Below are 21201 nucleotides of genomic sequence, written 5' to 3'. Positions count from 1 at the left end.
AACACTTTCCACGAAATTTAGGAAAGATTTTACGAAATTCAGGAAAGCGTCATTAAACTTTAAGATGACCTTCATAAAAACATTTGAACTTAAGGATGACCTTCATAAAAAGTCTGGATATTGTTAAGTGATATCATTACCTTTCACTAATAGAGTAATCTTTCACATATTGAGGCAAAACACCGAAAACACATTTATTTAAATTTTAGGAAGGATTCAATAATATTTATGAAGAAAACCTTAAACTTCATGATAGCCTTCATAAAATATTTAGGAAGAAACAAAATCAAATTTTTAATCTTTCATATATAGATAAAATATCATGATGTGCACAAAATAAAATCAAATATCACTCACCAAATAGAGTAATATGTGATACATTATGGCAAAAAATAAATTAAAACATCCAAAAACCCATTTCTTTAGATTTAGGAAGGATTTCACGATGTCTAGGAAGACATTCTTGCACTTTAGGAAGATTTTCCTAAATATTCAGAAACCCCAAAAATGACGATGATCATAACCAGAAGATCCTCCCCCGCTGTACTCCGCATCATCAACACTACTAGCAACCTCCATCATCGACGAAGTACAAGCCGAAGAAGCTGAAGACATCGACATCGAAGACGATGACAAAGTTTCGTACTCTTTACCAACTGCTTTGTTATCAATGACATTATATCAAACACTTGGTATGCGACAACTTTGGTGTCCACATAGGAGAGAGTAGCACTCAAATACACATTTCAGCTTCAAGACTACCCATGATTTTCCATTTCATTCACAGTTCAGATTTCAATACCCAACAATTCAAGCCACCACTCATAATCAGATTTTATTCATTACCCAAGAGTTCCCAACAATTTCAATACCCAAACATTGGTTTAGCTCTGAAACCACCACTCTTAATCAAACATACATATCGTAGAAGAATTTCTTCTAGAATCTCAAAGAAGGTTCTGGCTGCGAATGGAGTAACGAGGACCTCACGTCTCCGTAACACGGTAACGACGTGGCTTCTCCGACCAATCTTTGTTCTCCTCAAAACTCTTCCATCTTCATTCATCTTTTTTCTTCTTCTTCCATCTTTGTTCCTCCTTTGCTTCTTCTTCCATCTTCGTTCTGCTTCTTCTTCTTCATCTTCTTCCAATAATCATCAGATCAGATTGACTGCAAATTTGTCTAATTTTTCAATTAATTCAGAAATCTCAAAATCTAAGATCAAAACTGATACATGAAGAAGAAGAAGAAGATCAGAAGCTTCACGTCAAGCATCGGTGGAAGCTTTACTTAAGCTTTCAAAATTGTAAGTAACAAAATAATAATTAATATTATTATTTAAGAAAAAAATCATAGTAATGCTAGTTTTGGAATATTTGAACTTGTGTGCTAAATTTGGAAGAAAAAACATAAATTAGTGCTAGTCTAGGGTATTTCTCATTTTTAATTGATTTTTAGTTTAATTAAATTCTAGTTTAATCTAATTAAACTAAACACCCCTAATTCCCCCTCTTATTGACGATGTCTCCTCTCCTTTTTTGCTTTTGTCCACATTGTCATTAGAGAGAGGGAGAGAAAGAGAGATAACTCTTGATTATTTGGTGTAAAGAAGAAAGAGAAAGAGATCAATCTTTTTCCTTAGAGTAAATAAAGAAACAGAACTGTTAGGATTTGGGAGAATGAGGATCTGACTGGTCAAATCGTTTCAAAAGGTATTAATTTTTGGTAGCGTTGTAGCTAAGAGATTTTCCTACACTCTATTTTTTACAGAAGTGAATTTGAGTTAATATTCTAGGAGATATTGGCAGTTTCATGGGGCATTACTTCTCAGTCGCAGATTGAGACCAGAGGTGTTTCGGTATCGATTGCGGTTTCATTTGTGATCTGATCGTGCTGAAATTTTGTGGGAAGCTTCTGAACGTCTAGACCTTGCTTTTCACCAGAGGGATTGAAAAGTTAACAGTTGGTTTTTATTTAAGTGTTTCGTCTTTGAGACTGTTTTTTATGATGTTTCTGTCTAATTTCCTTCAAGATTGTTTTTGGTTGTGTGATTTGTTGTAGGACGTTTCTGGACTGTTTTAGATGCAAAAAGAGTCTCTCCTGGTTGTATTTGTTGTTAGAATCAGCTTGTTAAGGTGAGTGCGTGACCATGAGCTTATCTGAGCGATTAGGTTGTATGACTTGTTTTGTGTGATGATGTGTAGGTGTGGTGAATGTGTTATTGGGTGTTCTATTTAATGGCTGGTTTGTTATGTTTTGTTTGTGGTTGTACTCTTGATTTGCTTGTGTGTATAGCTCGTAGATGGGAAGATCGCCTCACTGGGTATTTCTGGTAATACTCACGCATCTCATTGTGTTTGTGGTGCAGGTAATGAATGTGTAGCGTGGAATCATGGCGTTGAGGAGGAGGATGATCTAGGGTCTCAATTATTGTGTTGTGGTTATGTTAGTTAGGTTTATATGTTTCCGCTGTGCATGTTGATGGTTGGTTTTATGTTAATTGGAGTTGTAGATGTTGGTTTACAGTTTGAGTTGTAATTAAATATTATGGGATATTTAAATTATGTTTTTATTATTAAAAAACGGGTCGGGTTGTTTCTGTTTGATATCAGAGTCTTTACAATTCTAGGATGGTTTAGAGCGGTTAGGGAATTTAATTGGTTAAATTATTTTTTTTTTGTTGGATGCATGTGGTTGTGTGATGGAATTGTCTATGAGTAGTTAGGTAATTTGTTTGTGGTATGAAGTCCTAGTATCATTCTCTTCGAGCCTTCAATGAGATTCCACGGTAAGTGGTTCTGTGTGTTGTTAGTTTGTAGTGTTTTTTTTTTAGCTTCTTTGCGCGAGGTGCAGTTGGCTATTGAATAGTTGTTGGAAAGTGGTGGATCACGCCGGTATTGGGAAATATCGTTGGCGGTGATTTGTGGGAGTGGATGTTTTGAAAATGAAGTTCTTTTGGATTTTTGACTTGTGTGTCATGTGGAAGGGAATTTACGCGAGACTTCTAAAATTTGAAAGTTTCTATAATAGAAAGTTTCTAAAAATGGAAAGTTTTTCGGGAGGTAGAACTTGTCTATTTTTTGAAAGGATGTGGGGGAACATCCAAAGTGTTTGAGATGTTTGGAGTGTGAGGCATGGGGGTGGCCATGACAGTGGTGATATTCTGGGAGAGATTATGGTGTTGGTAGGACATAGAGATGTTCTACGCCGATCACGGGAGGTGGTTCCGGTTGGAGAAATGCTTATAGACGTTATGACTGTTTGCTATAGTGAGGGGGGTCCTCAACAACTCATGAGGAGATGGGGGTTCTCCTAAGGGGATGGGGGTTCCCTAGATACCGATAGCTCGAAGGACTGCGGTCCTGAGGGTGGCATAGGGGATGGGGGTTCTCCTGAGGAGATTGGGGTTCTCCTGGTACTGAGATTCCGAGGGTGAGACCTGAGGGTGAAACGGTACTGCTCGAAGACGGGGGGTCTGAGAGTGAGTGTATGGCTTGAAGGTTGTGACCTAAGAGCGGATGAGTTGGGGGCAAAAGGGTCAAGGACGTGGGGATAAGCATTGTAACTGGATGTGGATTAAGGAGATTGATGGGGGTTCAATCTCATATTTCCTATTTTAACCGGATGTGGATTTTGGAGATTGATGGGATTTGAATCTCAGGTTTTCGGTTGAGACCGGATATGGATCTCGGGGGAGGAGTTTATATGTGTTGAGCGAGAAGGTCAGGTTTATGCTGGTCAGGTGGGGACCTGAGGGTGTGGCCGGTGTGCTTACTAGTGTTGCTGGAGGTCCAGCGGGTGCTGTGAGTGTGTCAACAGGTTTTGGCTCAGACCGAGATGACCATGCTGCGGATTTATTGACAATGTTGTTGGAGAGGATTTAATAAGATGATTATCTCTTATTGAATCTTGATGTGGAATGAATTAAGGGATTATGCGTTTCTTGAAAAGGGAAAATTTCCAGAAATAGAAACTTCTAGAAAATGAATGTTTCCTTAAATAGGAAGTTATAGAAAAGGAAAGTTTCCATAAATAGAAAGTTCTATGAATAGTTAGGACTTGTCTATTTTTGGAAAGGGGATGTGAAATGCCTGAAGTGGCGGGAATGTTTAGAGGTTGACCTGAAAAACGGTCACAAATGAGATGATCAGTTCTCATGGAATTTTGATTGGTGATGTCACGGTGCTACGAGATATGTGGGTTCTAAAAATGGGAAATTTTATGAATTGTTAAAGCTTGCCTATTTATGGAAAGTGCGGTTGCAAACAAATAGAAAGCTCTATGAATAGTTAGAACTTGTCTACTTTTGGGTAGGGCGTGTGTAAACACCTGAATGGTTGAGAAGTTCTAGTGTTGGCCTAAAGAGTGGTCATGGGGTGGTGATATTCCGGTGAGGGAATATGATGGTTGGAAAGAAATTGTGTTGCCTTACATGGACCACGGGAGTGTCGGGAGGTGCTTAGAAACGTCAAGACTTGTTTGCTCTAGGAATGGTGGGTCCTGAACAACTCATAAGGAGATGGTGGTTTTCCTGAGGGGATAATGGTTCCCCATATACCGATAGCTTGAGGGGTGGTGGGCCTCGAGGGCGGCAGAGGAAATTGTGGTTCTCCTGGGAGATGGTGGTTCTCCTGAGGGGATGGTGGTTCCCCTGGTACCGAGATCTCGAGGGTGACGACCTAAGAGTAAGACGGTATGGCTCGAGGACGGTTGTTTGAGAGTGAGATCGGTATGCCTTAAAGGTGTTTACCTAATAGTGGATGAGTTGGGAGCAAATGATATCTACAGCGTGTGATTAAGCACAATGATTGAATGGGGATTTCGGGGTTGACAGTGGTTCAATCCCGGGTTTAGCGTTGACCAGTGGGGTCAGGATTTTGTTTGATTGGTGGGGTCAGGATTGTGTGAATCAGTGGGGTCCGGATTATGTAGACCAGTAGGGTCGGGAAGGCGTGGACTGGTGGGGCCATGATAGTGTTGACCGGTGGGGTCGGGATGGAATGACCATTAGGGTCAGGGTAGTTTGGACCAGTGGTGTCCTGGTTACGGCAGACTGGATGGTTGGGTGGTGCGAGCCGTTGCGACGGTGGTTGAATGAGTTTTGCGGGCGAATGGCGGTGGTTGAACCCCTAATCTCCCACATATATCACGCCTCCTCTCTATTTCTTTTGCCAGTGTTGTTATCAGAGAGAGGGAGAGAAAGAGAGAGAGAATTCTTGGTTATTTAGTGTAAAGGAGGAAGAAAAAGAGATTAAGCTTTTTTTCCTTATAGTAAGTGAGAAAACAGAATCGTCAGGGTTTGGGAGAAGAATGATCCGACTGTGAAAATCGTTTTTAAAGGTAATGATTTTTGGTAGGGTTGTAGCTAAAAGACTTTCGTACACTCTCTATTTTACAGAAGTGAATCTGAGTTAATATTCTGGGAGATATCGGCAGTTTGGTGGAGCGTTTCTTCTCAGTCGCGGGTTGAGACCAGTGGGTGTTTCGGGATCGATTGCGGTTTCATCTGCGACCTGATCGTTCTGATATTTTGTGGGAAGCTTCTGCACGTCAATTCCTTGCTTTTCACCGGAGGGATTGAAAAGTTAACGGTTGGTTATTATTTAAGTGTTTCGTCTTTGAGACTGTTCTTTTATGATGTTTCTGTCTAGTTTGCTTCAAGATTGTTTTTGGTTGAGTGATTTGTTGTAGGACGTTTATGGACTGTTTTAGATGCAAATAGAGTCTTTCCTGGTTATATCTGTTGTTAGAATCTGCTTGTTAAGGTGAGTGCGTGACCATGAGCTTATCTGAGCAATTAGGTTGTATGATTTATTTTGTGTGACGATGTGTAGGTGTGGTGAATGTGTTATTGGGTGTTCTATTTAATGGCTGGGTTGTTATGTTTTATTTGTGGTTGTACTATTGATTGCTTGTGAGTATAGCTCGTAGATGTGAAGATCGCCTCACTGGGTATTTCTGGTAATACTCACGCATCTCATTATGTTTGTGGTGCAGATAGAGGTAAAGTGTGACCATGGGATCATGGTAATGAAGAGGAGGATGTTCTAGGGACTTAGTTATTATGCTTTGGTTCCTGCTAGGTTGCGAGAATTGGAATGTTTGTGTTAGATCAAGATTTAAGTTGCTAGTTTTTGGTCTATGTTTCTGGTTAATTATTGGTTTATTATTATTGGTATTTTCCGTTTCTTATTTGGTGATTTGAGTTTTTGCATATTTAAATAATTATTATCGGATTATTTATTTATTATTTATATACTATTAATTATTTTTTATTAATTATTTTTTATTTATTAATATTATTATTTATTATATATTTATATATTATTATTAAAAAAATGGGTCAGGTCGTTTCAGATTGGTATCAGAGCTCTTACGGTTCTAGGTAAGGGTTCACTGTGTTTCTGTTGTTGATGTTTGGATTTGCATGCCTTTGATTGATTATGTGAGTTAGTCGATTGTGTGTGGTATGAAGTCCTAGAACATCCTCTTCGAGCCTTGAATGAGATTTCACGGTATGTTATGTTTATTTGTGTGGTTTTGGTTTGTTTTTATGCTTGTTAGCCTTTGATCTTGGAAGATCAGTGGTTAAAGGTGTTTGAGTTGTTGGTCGTGGACGTGGGCATGGTCGTGGTTGTGGTCAGACAAGTTACCGAGGCCAGCGAGTGGTCAAGAGTTCCATGAGGAGGTACGTCAGAGGGTCGCAAGCGTATCATGAGGGACCAGAGGGGGTTAGCCATTGAGCGTACTGGACGTGCTGGGAACCCAGGTGTGGGGTTGCAGCAGGTGGATCTCAGGGTTGAGATGATTGCTTGGCGGATCTGTTGACGTGCTGTTGGAGCGGTTACCGAGAGGGGAACCAGTGCAGGCTCCAGTTGTGCCGCATGTGGCGGGGTGCAGCCAAGGGCTGCGGATGTTGAGTAGTTTCTATCTTATGTTAGGAAGATGGAGCAGTTGTAGATGACCGGTACGAGATTCTTTTCGAGAGGTATTGAGCCTAGAGAGGCGGATAGGTAGACATATGCAGTAGGAGCAGATATTTCTCTGTTTGGTTGGTAATCCAGTTGGATATTAGAAGTTGAGTGGGCAGGTGTAACATTGCAAAGTTATAATAAGACCACATGAGGTACTTTTCGTCAGGAGATGTTTATAGTCGTTAAGGATTGTTGCTCCTGAGGGGATGGTGATTCCCCTGAATGCCAATAGCTCGAGGGGCTGGGGGCTCCGAGAGCGGCGGAGGGGATGAGTAGTTTCCCTGATACCGAGATCTTGTGGATTGTGGTCCAAGAGTGAGATGGTATAACTCGAAGAGGCTGGTCTGAGAGTGAGATTGGTATGGCTCGAAGGTTGCAACCTATGGGTGGAGGATTTGGGAGTAAGCAATGCCTAGGACGTGAGTATAAACATAACGACAAAATGTAGACCTCGAGAGCTGATGGTGGTTTAATCTTAGAATTTAGTTGTGTTGGCCAGTGGGCTAGGGTTCTATGATCGGTGCGGTCATTAATGTGTGGCTGATGCGCTATGATTTGTGTGGCCAGTGGTGCTGGAGTCCTGGGAAGGGGAGCTGCAGCAGATATGAGCCGGCAAGGGCATGGTTGTAAGATACATAACTTCACGAAAAGCCTTCATGGCAGGATTAACTAATCATTGCGACGAGGATTGATGAATTTCATTGGAGATGGAAAGGGTTGCTAGATTCAAGGTTTTGGTAAGCTTGGTGGGGGGAATAATTCAAGTGGTTTGAGTTGGCGGCCTGCATATTGTTTGATGCAGTGACTCAAAATATGTGCATGTATGGTACTTGTTTGTTTGATTACGCTCGTATTGATGATTTGGTGTGGAGAATTGCCAAGCGGAAAAGCTATGCTGGATTAAGCTGTCTTGTGGAAGTTTCTCTTAGAGGCAAGTTACTAGAAGTTCTTGGACGGGAAAGAGGGTTGATATTCAGGTGGCGGGTGAGTTGGAGCCGACATACTTGATTGTCAACCCAGTAGAGTTGAAGAAGCAGTTAGAGGACTTGTTGGGCCAGAGATTCATTCGTTCTAGTATTTCACCGTGGGAAGCGCCGGTATTGTTTGTTAAGAAGAAGGACGGAAGTCTCCGCTTGTGTATAGATTAACAGGGTTTGAACCAGGTCACTGTGAAGAAGAAATATCCTCTTTCCAGGATCGATGAGTTGTTGGATCAGCCGAGAGGTGCAACTTGGTTCTCCAAATAGATCTGGCGTCGGGTTATCATCAGATCCTTATAGGTGAGGCAGATGTTAGGAAGACTGCATTCAAGACGAGGTATGGACATTATGAGTTTGTAGTGATGCTGTTTGGGTTGACTAACGCGCCAACAACATTTATGAGAGTGATTAACAGTGTGTTTCAGGAGTTTTTGGACGTGTCTGTCATTATTTTCATCGATGGTATCGTGTTTTATTCCAAGAGTTCTAAGGAGCATGCAGTGCAATTGAGAGCAGTTCTGGAGAAGCTGCGGAAGTAGAGCTTGTTTACTAAGTTGAGCAAGTGTAGTTTCTGGCAGCGAGAGATGAGATTTTTGGGTCACATTGTGTCTGCAGAGGGAGTTTCTGTAGATCCAGAGAAGATTCAGGCTATCAGAGATTGGCTAGACTGAATGCCACAGAGATTAGAAGTTTTTGGGGGTTGGCAGGTTATTACAGGAGGTTTGTACAGGGGTTTGCGAGCAGAGCACGTCCGATGACTAAGTTGACAGGGAAGGATGTTCATTTTGTTTGGTCACAGGAGTGCGAGGAGGGCTTTGCAAGCCTGAAGGAGATGCTAACTACTACGCCAGTGTTGGCATTGCCAAAGCAGGGAGGGCCCTATGTGGTTTATACATATGCATCCAGAGTTGGTTTGGGGTGTGTGTTGATGCAGCATGGGAAGGTGATTGCCTACGCTTCCCGGCAGTTGCGGAAGCATGAGGTCAATTATCCTACTCAAGATTTGGAGATAGCTGCTGTAATTTTTGCCCTGAAGATTTGGAGATCTATATTTATGGTGCAAAAGTGTAGGTGTTTACAGATCATAAGAGCTTGAAGTATATATTCACTTAGCATGAGCTGAATTTGAGGCAGAGGCGGTGGATGGAGCTGGTGGCAACATATGATTTGGAGATAGCCTACCACCCTGGTAAAGCTAACTTGGTTGTGGATGCTCTGAGTTGAAAGTGGTCGACTTCGGCTAAGGAGCAGGATATGGATTCTCTGGTAGGAGAGATCAGTGCGTTGAGGTTGTGTGATGCTTCTTAGGAGCCGTTGGTGTTGGAGGCGGCTGATCAAGCAGATCTTCTGAGCAGAGTGCGGTTGGCTCAAGAGAAGGATTTGGGGCTGGTGAATGCCTCTAAGGATGTTGATTCAGAGTATTAGGTCTCAGCTAATGGTACTATTTTCAGGCATGGGTGGATTTTTGTGCCCAACGATGAGGAGTTGAGGCAGGAGATCCTGAGGGTGGCTGATGCGAGCATGTTCTCTATTCATCCATGAGCGACTAAGATGTACCGTGACCTCAAGAGGTACTATCACTAGGTTGGGATAAAGAATGATGTAGCTAGTTCGGTCACGAGGTGCCATGTCTGCCAGCTAGTAAAGGCTGAGGATCAGGTTTTGGGCGGCTTGTTGAAAAGTTTGCCCATTCCGGAGTGGAAGTGGGATATGATCATGATGGACTTTATGGTAGGATTGCCAGTATCTCGGACCTTTGATGCGATTTGGGTCATTGTGGACAGGTTGATTAAGTCAGCATATTTTCTGGCCATTAAGAAGACTGATGGAGCAGTGGTCTTGGCTAGGAAGTATATGAACAAAATAGTTAGGTTGTATGGGGTGCTAGCGAGTATTGTGTGTGACAAGGATTTCAAGTTCACTTTAGTTTTTTGGAGGGCATTTCAGGCAGAGATGGGCAATAAGGTGAATATGAGTACAGCCTACCATCCTCACATAGATGGGCAGTCGGAGAGGACTATTTAGACGTTGGAGGATTTACTTCGGATGTGTGTGCTGGATCGGGGTGGCCATTGGGCAGATCACCTGAGCTTGGTAGAGTTTGCTTACAACAATAACTACTTGGCGAGTATTGGGATGGCTCCTTATGAGGAATTGTATGGGAGGCCATGTCGTACACCGTTATGCTGGACTCAAGTGGGAGAGACTTTTGTTCGGAAGATCTCGGAGAAGATTCGGGTTCTGAAATTGAACATGAAGGAAGCTCAGGAACAACATAGTAGTTATGCCGATAAGAGGAGGAGAGATCTTGAGTTCCAGGTAGGAGACAGAGTGTACCTCAAGATGGCAATGTTGTAGGGTCCGAACAGGTCATTGACAGAGATTAAGTTGATTCTAAGGTATATGGGTCCGTTAAGAATGATTGAGCGAGTGGGACCATTAGCATATAGGCTGGAGTTGCCTGAGGTTATACGTGCATTCCACAAGTTTTTCATGTGTCGTTGTTGCGGAAGTGTCTCCATGAGGATGATCGATTGTTGGCTAAGATTCCTGAGGATCTTCAGCCTAACATGACTTTGGAGGCTAAACCATGAGGGTTCTCAAGAGGAGGATCAAGGAACTTTGGAAGAAGAAGATTCTTTTAATGAGAGTCCTTTGGGACTGTGATGGTATTGAGGAGCAGACTTGGGAGCCAGAGCCGAGGATGAAGGCAAGGTTTTAGAAGTGGTATGAGAAGCAGGCCGCGACTTAAGCTTGTCTAGCGTGGTCCCAGCTGTAGTATGTGGCTGGAGCGGGAATGGAGTATTCCAGCCCATCTCTCTTGTTACTTGGTCGCTTAGGGGTGGTTGGTTGTGCGACTAAGTAACAAGATGGGGTGGTGTTCTGAGTACGAGATTTTCGTGAGGCGGTGGTTAAAGAGGAAAGTTTCCTGAAATAGAAATTTCCAAAAGCGGAAAGTTTCCAAAGGTGGAAAGTTCTAAAAATAAGAAAGATCTAAAAATGGAAAGTTTTATGGGAATTAGAATTTGTCCATTTTTAGTGATTGTGAGCTTTGGAGGGGCTTGTGTGGCATGCATGGCGGACTGTTGAGTTTTTGTGTGCCCGTGTGTGGCGGTCTTTTGAGACATTGTGTGGCCTTTGTGGCGGGCTGTTTAGCCAATTGTGTGGCCTTTGTGGCGTGTTGTTTAGCTAATGTTGCCTGTTTAGGCGGTATTTCGGGATGTATAGTCTTCATGATGGTCCTCCGGGACAATTGGTCTTCATGACGGTCCTTCGGGACAAGTGGTCTTTGTGACGGTCCTTCGGGATAAGTGGTCTTTGTGACGGTCCGTCGGGACAAGTGGTCTTTGTGACAGTATTTTTTAGGACATCTGTTTGGCCTTTGTGGTGGTCCTGTTTAGGACATTTGTTTGGCCTTGGTGGCGGTCCTGTTTAGGACATTTGTTGGCCTTCGTGGTGGCCCTCGTGGCATTTAGATGATCCTTGTGTGGTCATGAGGTATTCAAGTGTGGCGGGCTGTTTAGCCAATTGTGTGGCCTTTGTGGCGTGCTGTTTAGCTAATGTTGCCTGTTTAGGCGGTCCTTCGGGATGTATGGTCTTCATGACGGTCCTCCAGGACAAGTGGTCTTCATGACGGTCCTTCGGGACAAGTGGTCTTTGTGACGGTCCTTCGGGATAAGTGGTCTTTGTGACGGTCCTTCGGGACAAGTGGTCTTTGTGATAGTATTGTTTAGGACATTTGTTTGGCCTTGTTTAGGACATTTGTTTGGCCTTGGTGGCGGTTCTGTTTAGGACATTTGTTGGCCTTCGTGGCGGCCCTCGTGGCATTTAGATGATCCTTGTGTGGTCATGAGGTATTCCAGTGTGGCGGGCTGTTTAGCCAATTGTGTGGCCTTTGTGGCATGCTGTTTAGCTAATGTTGCCTGTTTAGGCGGTCCTTCGGGATGTATGGTCTTCATGACGGTCCTCTGGGAAAAGTTGTCTTCATGACGGTCCTTCGGGACAAGTGGTCTTTGTGACGGTCCTTCGGGATAAGTGGTCTTTGTGACGATCCTTCGGGACAAGTGGTCTTTGTGACAGTATTGTTTAGGACATTTGTTTGGCCTTTGTGGTGGTCCTGTTTTAGACATTTGTTTGGCCTTGGTGGCGGTCCTGTTTAGGATATTTGTTGGCCTTCGTGGCGGCCCTCGTGGCATTTAGATGATCCTTGTGTGGTCATGAGGTATTCCAGTGAGGGGATATGTGGTTGGTAGGACATTGTGTTATTTTACGCGAGCCACAGGAAGGAAACCTAGTTAGGGATAAGACTCATACGTGTTCAGAATTGTTTGCTCTAGGGATGGTTGGTCCTAACTCGACTCTAGGAGAACTTACTGCCATATTTTGAGACTTTGTGGCTTGAAAGTATGGTTGGTATATCGACTACGGATGACGATCCGGGGTCGCGCTGTAGGGTGGCAACCCGAGAGACGAACATTGGACTTCCTTATATACTATGACATGCAGGCTTAGGCCCGATGAAGAGTCAATACTATGGCATGCAGGTTTCGGCCTGATGAGGAGCCAATAGAAACTCAAGGTTAAGGCCTATGAGTAAAGGAAAGTCCAAAAGTCGAGAGCAAATAATGTATGTAACGGTAGTCTATCGCCTAGAGGTGACCTTCATATATCGGTTGGAGGAAGTGCGGGCCGTGGAGACGGTTGCACAGGAGTCCTTGGCTGATGATTGTTCGAGATTCGAGGACGAATCTATGTTGGTGGGGAGAATTGTAACATCCGCTTTCTAAATTTGGGATGTAGAGAAAACCGAAGGATAGAATTTTTAATTGATTTTGGTTTAATCTAATTAAACCAAAAACCCCTAATTCCCCCTCTTATTGTCGATGTCTCCTCTCCTTTTGTGCTTTTGTCGACATTGTCATCAGAGAGAGGGAGAGAAAGATAGATAACTCTTGGTTATTTGGTGTAAAGGAGAAAGAGAAGGAGATCAAGTTTTTTCCTTAGTTAATATTCTAGGAGATATTGGCAGTTTCGTGGGGCGTTTCTTCTCAGTCGCAGATTGAGACCAGCGGGTGTTTCAAGATCAATTGCGGTTATATCTAAGATCTGATCGTGCTGAAATTTTTGTGGGAAGCTTCCGAACATATAGAACTTGCTTCCGGACATATAGAATTTTTGTGGGAAGCTTCCGGACATATAGAACTTGCTTTTGATTTCGTGGTTTCACTTGTGAGGTTGTTCTTTTCTGTTTTTTCTGGCTGTTTGTTTTCAATGTTTGTTTGTTGTTGTGATTGGTTGTAGGAGCGATTTTGGTTGTTCTTGGATATTGGAGAACCTTTCATTTGGTTCTAGTTATTTTCGTGAATCACTTATTAAGATAAGTGCGTGACCATGAGCTTATCTAAGCGATTGGGTTGTATGACTTGTTTTGTGTGATAATGTGTAGGTGTGGTTAAAGTGTTATTGGTTGTTCAGTTTAATGGTTGGTTTGTTATATTTTATTTGTACTTGTACCCTTGATTTGCTTGTGTGTATAGCTCGTAGATGGGAGGATCGCCTCACTGGGTATTTATGATAATACTCACACATCACATTGTGTTTGTGGTGCAGGTAGAGGCAAAGTGTGACTATGGGATCATGACAATGAAGAGGAGGATGTTCTAGGGACTTAGTTGTTATGCTTTGGTTCCTGCTAGGTTGCTAGAATTGGAATGTTGGTGTTAGATCATGGTTTAAGTTGCTAGTTTTTGGTCTATGTTTCTGGTTAGTTATTGATTTGTTATTATTGGTATTTTCCGTTGCTTATTTGGTGATTTGAGTTTCTACATATTTAAGTAATTATTTTTGGTTTATTTATTTATTATTTATATATTATTAATTATTTGCTTTTTTATTTTTTATTTATTAATATTATTATTTGGTATATAGTATTATTAAAAAAAAACAGGTCGGGTCGTTTCAATAATGATTGAAATGATCATAAAAACACTTTTCTTAAAGTGTATTTTGACCCTTCTCTTAAGCCTAGGGTTGCACGAAAACCTTTCTAGGATGTGACAGTCACAGTTTTCTCTCTTGTTCTATGCTAAGATACAAGAGAAACAAATAGAAAATTTATGTTTTGTTTTTCTTTTTTTATCCCAAAAATTTTTCTCAATCTTTAGTTTTTCTCAATCACGTTCCACAAGGTCTTCCATGTGTCTATTTTGTGGAAATGTCTCCGCGAGGATGATCATTTGTTGGCTAAGATTCCTGAGGATCTTCAGCCTAACATGACCTTGGAAGCGAGACCGGTGAGGGTTCTCGAGAGGAGAGTCAAGGAACTTCGGAAGAAGAAGATTCTTTTAATGAGAGTCCTATGGGACAGTGATAGTGTTGAGGAGCAGACTTGGGAGACAAAGGCGAGGAGGAAAGCAAGGTTCAAGAAGTTGTTTGAAAAGCAGGCAGCGACTTGAGTTTTTCTAGCCTGGTCCTAGCTGTAGTCCGTGGCTAGAGCGGGAATGGAGTATTCCTGCCCATATCTCCTGTTACTTGGTCGCTTAGGGGTGGTTGGTTGTGCGACTTGAGTTTGTCTAGCTTGGTTCTAGCTGTAGTCCGTGGCTAGAGTGGGAATGGAGTATTCCAGCCCATCTCTCTTGTTACTTGGTCTCTTATGGGTGGTTGGTTGTGTGACTAAGTACCAAGATGAGGTGGTGTTTGGGATACGAGAAATATGGAAAGAGGAAAGAGGAAAGTTGGGATGGTAAAGAGGAAAGTTTCCTGTTGTGGAAGTCTCTAAATGTGGAAAGTTACCAGAAATAGAAAGTGATAAAAATGGAAAGTTTTATGTGAGTTAGAATTTGTCCATTCTTAGCGGTTGCAAGCCTTGTTGGCGCTGGTGGGGCCTTCGTTGTGGACTTTTGAGTCATTGTATAGCTCATGTGTGGCGGTCTTGCGAGGCGTGTATGGCCTTTGTGGCATGCTGTTTAGCCAATTATGTGGCCTTTGTGGTGGGTTGTTTAGCCAATGTTGCCTGTTTAGGCGGTCATTCGGGATGTATGGTCTTCGTGACAGTCCTTTGGAAAGATTGGTCTTTGTGATGGTCCATCGGGACAAGTGGTCTTCGTGACGATCCTTCGGGATATGTGGCCTTGGTGGTGGTCCTTGTTAGGAAAATTGTTTGGCCTTTGTGGCTGTCCTGTTTAGGACATTTGTTTGGCCTCTGTGGTGGTCCGGTTTAGGATATTTGTTTGGCCTTGGTGGCAGTCTGATTAGACATTTCGGCCTTTGTGGCGGTCCTGTTTAGGACATTTGTTAGCCTTAATGGCGGCCCTTGTGGCATGTTGATGATTCTTGTGTGGTCATGAGGTATTCCTGTGAGGGAATATGTGGTTGGTAGGACATTTTGATGTTTTACGCGAACCACAAGAGAGAGAGACCTTGTTAGGAGATAGGACTCAGACGTATTGAGAATTGTTTGTTCTAAAGATGGTTTGTCCTGAACAACTCTTGGAGGATTTTAGTCCTCTTAGTACTGTCATATTCTGAGACTTTGTGGCTTGAGAGTATGGCTGGTATATCGACATTGGATGACGATCCCGGAGGGAGACCTGGTTAGGATATAGGACTCAGACATGTTTAGAATTGTTTGCTCTAAGGAAGGTTGGTCCTAAACGAATCTTGGAGGATTTTGGTCCTCCTAGTACTGTCATATTCCGAGACTTTGTTGCTTGAGAGTATGGCTGGTATATCAACTTTGGATGACGATTCCTAAACTCGAGAGGCAATTATTAGACTTCCTTTTTGTATCATGGCATGCGGGCTTAGCCCGATGAGGAGCCAATATTATGGCATGCAGGATTCGGCCTGATGGGGAGCCAATAGAAACTCAAGGTTGAGACATATGAGTAAAGGAAAGTCCAAAAGTCGAGAGCAAATAATGCCTTGAATGTGGGTCTATCACCTAGAGGTAACCTTCGTAGATCGGTCGGAGGAGTGCGGGCCATTGAGGCGGTTGCACGAGAGTCATTGGCTGATAGTTGTTCGAGATTTGAGGACGAATCTATGTTGGTGGGGGAGAATTGTAACATCCGCAAACGGGAATCCCGGTTTGGGATGTGCATCGATCGATGCAGGTGTTGCATCGGTCGATGCAAGGTCGGTTTGTCGCGAAAAGAGTTAAGTTAAACATTGCATTTTTGGGTTATTAAACGCTGCAGGAGCTTTCTAGGAGTGTAGATCAGTCGTTTTAGAGTCAGAATCTTCTTTAGCAAAGTTGAGTCCATGACCATGGCTTATCTAAGCTTTAGATTTCTCTGATTTTCATGTTTATGTGCTATGTGGTTGATTCCTTGCCTTGTTATAGTGTTTATGTGTGACTTGGGGCTTTGAGGAGCTTCTTTGTGCCATTGGATCGTGTTTTTCGTGGTTTAGGAACGGAGATCCAATGAGGAGCTTCGGGGAAGATGATGATCGGCATGTGCATCCCCGACGCACATATATGCGAGGACGACACGAATTTGACATAGGAGCATCGGTCGATGCCATATAGAGGTGTCGATCAATGCAATTAGGGATTTCGTGAAATGTCAAGCATGCATCGGATGATGCAGGTGAGGTAAGTCTTGCATTCGTCGATGCAAGCTTGTGTCGGTCGATGCAATCTCAGTTGGTGTCGATCGATGTATTGGTTGGTGTCGGTTAATGGAGTTCCTGGTTTGTTTGTTGATTGTTGTTTGATGGTTAGAGTTATCTCAATTGGTTGTGTGTATAGCCCAATTGATGGGAGCATTGCCTCACTGAGTGTTTTTAAAATACTCACGCATCTTATATGTGTTGTGGTGCAGGTAAAGACAAAGTGTGATCGTGGAATCATGGCGATGAAGAGGAGGATGTTCTAGTAGCTCGTCATGTGTTGTCTGGCTTCTGTTAGGTTGCTAGAGTTGAGTCATAGAATGTTGTTAGGTTGCTAATTGTTCGGTTTATGACTCTGTTGGATTGAATTATTGGTTATTGGTTTAATGGTATTGTTTGGTTTTCTACTGTTTGGTTTGATTGTGGTGAGGTGGACCAGGTGGCTAGTGAGTATGGGATCACTAGATTAATTATATATTTAAAAAAAAATGGGTCGGGTCGTTTCATAACATCAAATATGATATACTTTTAAAAAAATTATCTTACATCAAACTAAGTTAAGATAGAATAATGCAGTTAATATGATAAGATACTACTCAAAATTTTCAATTTTATAATTATCAAGACATTAATAGTAAATTCATTACTGAATTTATTTCAAACACTACAAAATAATTAGACAAACATTTTAAGGGCTGTATTGAATCTTATATTTTAAATGATTTGTGTTAAATTTAATGTTATTCAATCATGCAATTTAAAAAATCTAATTAAATCTAGTGTCATTGAACTACCGGCTCAAAAATCTATCTTACATCCACTATTATTGAAAACATTTTTAGGATTTGATTATTAATGATTTTGAAGGATTTGAGAAGATTTCTTTAAGTTAAAATATAGAAATCCATATCTCATAGTTTTATGTGGGAATCAAAAGGATTTTACAATAAATCATACCAGCTTTCCGAAAAATCATCAAAAATATAGAAAAACTCATTGAAACTCAAATCATATAAAAATACTACCAACAATACTACACTCCCCTTAGTTTTCAATGTCAATGGATATACACACAGAAATAGTGCTTGTCTTCCTCTGATATAATAAGTTTTAATATATTGCAATGAGACCACATCATCCTAATCTAATTCTCTTTTTGTGATTTTTAGATATTTCCCTTTTTTAGTTATTTTCATAAAGATAAAATCAAATGGATAATCTGAAAAAAATTATCATACATCAAACTAAGTTAATATATATTAATCTAGGTAATATGATAAGATGACTACTCAAATCTCTCAATTCTTTTTTTTTTTGTCAGCAATCTCTCAATTTTATAATCATCAATACTGTAATAGTAAACTTTAGTAATAAATTCTATTTCAAACACTACAAAATAATTAGACAAACATTTAGTTTTTTAATGTAAATGGATATACACATGATTAGTGCTTGTCTTTTTCTAATATAAAATAAAATACTGCAATGGTATCACAATATGCATCCAAATTTAATTCTATCTTCGATTTTTCCAAAATAATTTTGATTTATTTCCCTTATTAATTATTTTCATTTTTCTTTTAGCTTATATTTTAGTTAATACTATTTATTCAGTTTTTATTGTGATTTATTTCTAGATCTTATATAAAAAGTTGGATGATATCACAGATATGCAAAAATATTATCCACAAAAAAAGTAATGATTCTAGGCTGAAAATATCTAAAGTTTGAAACTACATCCATGTACCTGTCTACACCCATGATTTTTTATGTGTATATATAAGTGATGAACATAACTTAAACATACACTACATTACATCTAATCATCTGATCATCATCACACAATGGTGCATATGAAATATACATAATGTTTGAATAATAATTATAATGGTTTCTTTCTTTCTAACGTTGATATTTGGATGTTGTAGGAAATTATAATACGCGTTGTGTTCTTGTTGACTTTATTGAATTCAGTTCTTGTAAATGGCCAAATCTATGATGTGCTTAAATTTGGTGCCAAGGGAGATGGTCTTACCGATGAATCAAAGGTATTATATTTGAAAATCTTATCTTGGAATTTACTCTATGAAAATGACTAAATTATGTAAGTTTTCAAATAATTGTTTACCAAAATATAATCATATGATATCCAAGTATATATACATAACTATTATTAATTTATTATTCATTTCCCTATAAGATAAGAGATCATAATCGTTGTCACAAAATTTTAGTTATTGAGTAAAGAAGTCTTATACACTTGATCTTTTGATAAAACAAATAGGCTTTTGTGGAAGCATGGAAAGCTATGTGCGGTAGTGGTGGGAATCCAAAAACACTCCTTATTCCTTCAAATAAAACATTTTTACTACAACCTCTTCTGTTTCAAGGGCCTTGTAAATCTCCTTCAGTACAAGTTAAGGTAACTATCAATATTTTGTTAAAACAAATCACTCACAACTTTATGTGAATTTAAATATTTTTTTTAAAAAAATTATGTGTATTCATTTATGCAGTTTGATGGAATGATTGTTGCACCGAGAGATAAGACAGCATGGTCGGACTATAAGTCGTCACAATGGATTAGTTTTAAGAAAATATTTGGTTTAACAGTCAATGGTTCGGGGTCAATTGATGGACGTGGTTCGTCATTTTGGAAGGTGAAAATTTTTATTTTGTATATATGTTTATAGAAATTATCTATATCTATTTAATATTGAATCTAAATATTTTTATTTTTTTCCATATTTAATATATCCAGCCAAGAATGTCAGCTTCTAAACGGCCTACTGTGAGTTTATCTTTCTCACTCTCAACTGTAAAATGAAGATAGCTTTTTATACAAATATAATGATGTTCATGATGAATTTACTTTCCCGTTTTCTTACAGCAATTGTATTTTAAAAAGTGCAATGATCTCAATATAATTGGAATAACTTCATTCAACAGTCCAAGAAACCATATAGCAATTATCAAATGCAAAAGAGTTAAAATAACGAAAATAAAACTTGTAGCACCGAAAGACAGTCCTAACACTGATGGAATTGATATCTCTCAATCAAGTGATGTCGATATTTACGATACAGTAATTGGAACTGGTACATAGCTATTATATATCTCTCTTGCACATTCATTAACTGAAAATTGATTTGAAATGGTTATTTGAATTTAAATTTTTTTAAAAAATATATTACAGGAGATGATTGTGTAGCTATAAACAACGGAAGTGTGAATATCAACATTACAAGGATGAATTGTGGACCGGGCCATGGAATAAGGTATATATATGTTTGATTGACGAATACCATTATATACATAATACTCATTTTTTTTTCTACGATGAATTTTATTATATATATATATATATGATTAAATTACAGTGTGGGAAGTCTAGGGAGAAATGGAGAAGAATCTATGGTTGAGAATATCCAAGTGACTAATAGCACGTTCGTTAGGACGGAAAATGGAGCTAGAATTAAGACATGGCCGGTAATAATTTTTTTGTTACATTTTTTCATATTAATACTAAATAAATTATGAAAATATTGACACAGTGTTTTAAATGATATATATCTCCTTGTTTTTTTAAAGAATGGAAAAGGGTACGCAAAAAATATACTTTTTAAGGGTCTCACATTGAAAGATACCAAAAATCCGATAATAATCGACCAAAACTATGTCGATAATGGTCGCCTAGATGTCGAGGTAATTCATCTTAAGATTATTTTTTTCTTAAATAAAAAGTATTATAATTTTAACTACAATAACTAGGCTGCGAACATATTTGCAATTTTTTTTTGTGTGTAGGAATCAGCTGTGGCAATTAGTAACGTAACATTCACAGATATTCGTGGAACTTCACAATTCGATGAAATTATAAAGATTGATTGCAGTAAAGTCACATATTGCAAAGACATTGTTCTTACTAAGATCAATATTGCTACGGTCGATGGAAATAAACCAATTGTTAAATGCAAGAATGTGTATGGAAAGACTATCAATGGTGACGAGGTCAATGGTTGTTTCGAAAGATAGTATCCATTTTCATAAAAAATATGTCAAATAAATTGTTATATTATATAGCGAATGATTTTATGTAATGATATATGATCAACTATTTTTATATGTCTGATCGAATAAAACAATTTTATATTAAGATTATTTCAATATAGTCAGGAGCTAGTAATTTTCTATTATCAGCACACTGAGCGATTTGTTAAACTTATGTATGTTATCTCATTTATGCGAATCAAGAAGAACTTACAATAAATTGGTTCACCCTTCTCTTTAATCAAATTGCATGATAGAGGTCTCAAACACAACATAAGATAAAAATGACACTGGCTCTTGTCATTTAGGTATTAAATTAGCCCGAGATCTATTGATTTTTAAGTGATTTAACACTTTTTTTATCATCTATTGAAAGGGTTTTTTCATAAGAGAGAAAAAATTTTGTTGTTCGAAGGATTCTATGTTGTAAGCGCTGTGTAACTTCGATTGTACCGTACGGTGAATTCGGATAATAATTAAAATGTTCAGAAGAGCACTTTTTTAAAGAGTATTTCGACCCTTCTCTTAAGCTTAGGGTTGCACAAAATCTCTTCTACGATATAACAACCACAGTTTTCTCTCTT

At 39.7% G+C, this 21201-nt stretch overlaps 1 protein-coding gene across 1 annotated transcript; it reads left to right on the top strand.

Moving 5' to 3' along the window:
- The first annotated feature begins 18209 nt into the window (after positions 1-18209).
- LOC104771664 (putative polygalacturonase At3g15720) lies at positions 18210-20723 on the top strand. Its single transcript, XM_087506058.1, has 10 exons — positions 18210-18414; positions 18496-18615; positions 18852-18989; positions 19084-19227; positions 19329-19358; positions 19458-19665; positions 19764-19845; positions 19948-20056; positions 20159-20272; positions 20375-20723. Exons 1-10 carry the CDS (start codon positions 18412-18414, stop codon positions 20600-20602), a joined length of 1176 nt encoding a protein of 391 aa, XP_087362184.1. The 5' UTR covers positions 18210-18411; the 3' UTR covers positions 20603-20723.
- Positions 20724-21201: the final 478 nt, after the last annotated feature.

This window comes from Camelina sativa, chromosome 20 (genome assembly GCF_030686135.1).
Source record: "Camelina sativa cultivar CO46 ecotype springtype chromosome 20, ASM3068613v1".
Lineage (NCBI taxonomy): Eukaryota > Viridiplantae > Streptophyta > Magnoliopsida > Brassicales > Brassicaceae > Camelina > Camelina sativa.
Note: the sequence above shows the minus strand (reverse complement) of the source record. Positions and strands in the feature narration are given on the sequence as shown.